The sequence below is a fragment of the Podarcis raffonei genome, chromosome 13 (genome assembly GCF_027172205.1).
Source record: "Podarcis raffonei isolate rPodRaf1 chromosome 13, rPodRaf1.pri, whole genome shotgun sequence".
In the NCBI taxonomy this organism is placed as follows: domain Eukaryota; kingdom Metazoa; phylum Chordata; class Lepidosauria; order Squamata; family Lacertidae; genus Podarcis; species Podarcis raffonei.
The window spans coordinates 46,634,792-46,638,494 of NC_070614.1; the positions used below are offsets into that span (position 1 = coordinate 46,634,792).

The 3,703-nt window shown below is 41.9% G+C and overlaps 1 protein-coding gene across 1 annotated transcript; it reads right to left on the minus strand.

Moving 5' to 3' along the window:
- Positions 1 to 2,167: 2,167 nt before the first annotated feature.
- LOC128399308 (olfactory receptor 6X1-like) lies at positions 2,168 to 3,498 on the minus strand. Its single transcript, XM_053360609.1, has 2 exons — positions 2,657 to 3,498; positions 2,168 to 2,300 (listed from the first exon to the last, which is right to left on the minus strand). The coding sequence occupies exons 1-2, from the start codon at positions 3,475 to 3,477 to the stop codon at positions 2,168 to 2,170; spliced, it is 954 nt and encodes a 317-aa protein (XP_053216584.1). The 5' UTR covers positions 3,478 to 3,498.
- Positions 3,499 to 3,703: the final 205 nt, after the last annotated feature.

Here is a 3,703-nt window from a genome sequence, read left to right on the forward strand (position 1 = left end):
GGAAAATTCCAGACATATGGCAACTCTGCCTTAGGCTTTTCTTCTCCCAAAGATATCCCACAAAACAACAGTGGTGGCAGCCATGTTAGTGTGCGAAAAACACTACAGTTTGGTGATACAAGACATTTTATGGCAGCGTAAGCTTGAACCTTGCATCTAAGTGAGCTCTGATCCAAACAAAGCTTTTACCATAACGTGTGGGTTAGGTTGCATTCATACAGCAGTTTATTCAAATTCATGGATGTTTCCCTGTGGAGATTATGTTTTTGCTGATAAAGAGTTAACTCCAACTTTGAACTGTGTGATTTACTGACTGGCATGCTCTGTGACAGTTGGGATGGGTAGCTATGGGGTGCTGATTTGTGGGGCTTTTAGATGCCCAGTTATTCTACTTTCTTGTGTCTGTCCTAGAGAGACAGAACATTCCATGTCCATCATCTAGACTTGTAGATGATGATGATGATGATGAAGATGATGATTATACCAGAGATGGCAAATCCATGTCCTTTCAGATGTTGCTGGACTTCAGCTTTCATCATGATGGTCTGGGGCTGATGGGAGTTGGAGTCCAATACTGGGAGGTCTAGATGTTTCTCATCCCTTCATGGCTTTCCAATTTCACAGACATAATCTAATTATTAAAGGAAGGGCTTCAGGTAGGGATACCCATGAGATGTAAATGCTGGTCGCCATTTATGATGGTCATTTTTTTAAAAAAATCCTCAATTATTTAATAAGGGAACATATTTTATTCTCCAAAGCAAAGGTATCAGACTGCTATTTTGCCACTAGGAAAGAGCAGGTGACAGTTTCAGATGTATTGGGAAGTACCAAGACTTTTAGGTTTTGAGTTTCATTCTGAGTGCAGAAATATGAAACTGAGAAGCAGAACTAATGATGAATGTTTGAAACAGTTGTAGTTGTGCCAGGTGTGTGAGAGAGAAGAGCAGAGAGAGAATGTTAGGTATAGGATGGGGACATTTCATGGCCCTCATTCTTTAATTATTTTAGCATCATGTTTAACTCATTTATCCTCCCAGTGTCATGGCTTCATCCACTTAACAAACACATGCATTTCTCTCTTTCTTAATGTATATACATAGACATTATGTACGGAGTATGTAGACAAGAGAGCAAGAGAGGGAAGCAGAATTCAATAAATGCACACAACTGATGAAACACTTCTTCAGCTTACACAAATCTTTGCAATCCTATAACTTCTTTTTCTTAACTTCAGGTCTACAAAATCCTATTCCAATTTTCACTATGGGTGAACTAATTTTGACAGTTCGTTGGCCCAGTGTCACTGTTCAAATCTCAATTTAATCCAAGGTATCTCTGAAATATTTCATTCTTCATCCTCATGCTACTTCTTCATTCCTCGTCTCTTTGTGTGCTGAGATTAACCCAGGAAGTCTTGCATTAACCATAGTTAACTGTTCCATCTGAACCAATAAACTATCATTATAAGATTTGGAATAAGCTAGGATCTTAAACTATGGTTTAGAATTGGTTTAAATCTTGGTTTGCCCTGATCCTGGTGAACCTAGCTTGTTGGTTCATATATAACTGGAGTCTATGGTTAATGGAAGACTTCCTGGATTAATCCAGCACACTAAGAATATGGAGAGAAAGGGCATAAAGCTTGTGCATATTTCAGTTCAATAAAATGAGTTATATATGTTTGAATCAGATCATTAACTGCAATAAAGACACCACAGAATACAGGAAGGGCAGCTCATAAATAAAAGTATGTATATGTTTAAAGTACTATGGATCTACACATGTACCCAGACAGCAGTGAGAATGGAGGCAAAGATGTCATCCAATCATCAACATTATTTTATTTCATTGCATATTAATCCCACCACAACCAGTAATTTGAGGGACGGCCTTCTCTTCTGCAGAACACCCAAGTCAATGTGTTGTTCTTAGGCTGCTACCAAGTCTGGGCGGACTTACAAACACTGTTCTTTGGGGGTTCCAGACTTACTTGTTATGTGGTCAAAGATGCTCATAATTTATGAAGTGCAAAGGTCTTCCTTCCTAATGCTTTTTGTGAAGCATCTTTGACCTCATTGTTCCTGATGGTGTATATGAAAGGGTTCAGCACTGGGGAAGTTGCTAAGGAAGAAGTGCATTGGCTTCTGGAGCCGATGGTCCACAGTCACAATGACTTAGAAACTGCAAACGTCTTCCTTCCTAAGGCTTTTCGTAAAGCATCTTTGACTTCATTATTCCTGATTGTGTATATGAAAGGGTTCAGCACTGGGATGACGATCATGTTCAATACAGACACAGCTTTGACCACACCCATCAGCGTCTCCACCCCCATCATTCTGCCCGGACACTGAGGTCCAGCGCCGAGGGCCTTCTGGCGGTTCCCTCATTGCGAGAAGCAAAGCTACAGGGAACCAGGCAGAGGGCCTTCTCGGTAGTGGCGCCCGCCCTGTGGAACGCCCTTCCAGCAGATGTCAAAGAGATAAACAACTACCTGACATTCAGAAGACATCTTAAGGCAGCCCTGTTCAGGGAAGTTTTTAACGTGTGATATTTTACTGTATTTTTGGTTTTTATGGAAGCCGCCCAGAGTGGCTGGGGAGGCCCAGCCAGATGGGCGGGGTATAAATAATAAATTATTATTATTATTATTATTATATTATTACCTAAAGAAGAGCCCTTGACAGAAGGTCTCAAGTAGATGAAAAGGACTGACCCATACAAGATGCTGACCACAGTCAAATGGGAGGCACAGGTGGAGAAAGCCTTCTGCTGTCCACTGGATGAAGTGATACAGAGGATCGTGGAGATTATGAAGATGTAAATTACAACTGTCAAAAGCAGAGAGCTCAGGATCACAGCCACAGCCACAGCAAAGCCAAGGGCTTCAATGATTTTTGTGTCCCCCCCCCCTGCAATCTTTAGCAAAGCTCCAACATCACAGAAAAAATGATGTACAATGTTGGAGCTACAGAAAGGAAGCCTCACAGCCTTCAACACCTGGAAAATAACTGAGAAAAAGCCTGCAAGCCAGGCAGCCAGTGCAAGCTTAAGGCAAACCTGAGAGGTCATGAGGGTAGGGTACCTCAATGGATGGCAGATGGCTAAGTATCCATCAAAGGACATGATAGAAAGAATGAAAAACTCTGTGACACCAAAGAGGAAGTAGAAGAACGACTGTGCCATGCAACAGTGGAAGCAGATCGTGTTCTTTGCTGACAGGAAGTTGACTAGCATCTTCGGCATAAACACAGTAGTGTGTCCAATCTCAATAATAGACAAGTTGCTAAGGAAGAAGTACATTGGCTTCTGGAGCCGATGGTCCACAGTCATGATGACAATGATGAGACCATTCCCTGTAAGGCTCAGAAGGTAGAGCAGGAGGATCACCACAAACAAAAAGATATCCATGCCCTGAAAATGGGGGAATCCCAGAAGGATGAATTCCGTCACTCTTGAGCAATTTGTTAAGTCCATCCTTTGTGTCTGCAAGTAGACAGGAGAGAAAAAGAGCTAATGAGGAAAATAGGAAGCTGCCTTCTGGTGAGTCAGACAATAGGGTCATCTAGCTCAGAGTGGTCTATCACACAGCTCGAGGGCTACATGCTTGATCTTGTAAAAGCTTGACCTTGCAACAGTTGTTACAGTTGTGCAGTAACAACAGTTGTGCAGCCCATAAGCATCCCACACTGACCACAATGAC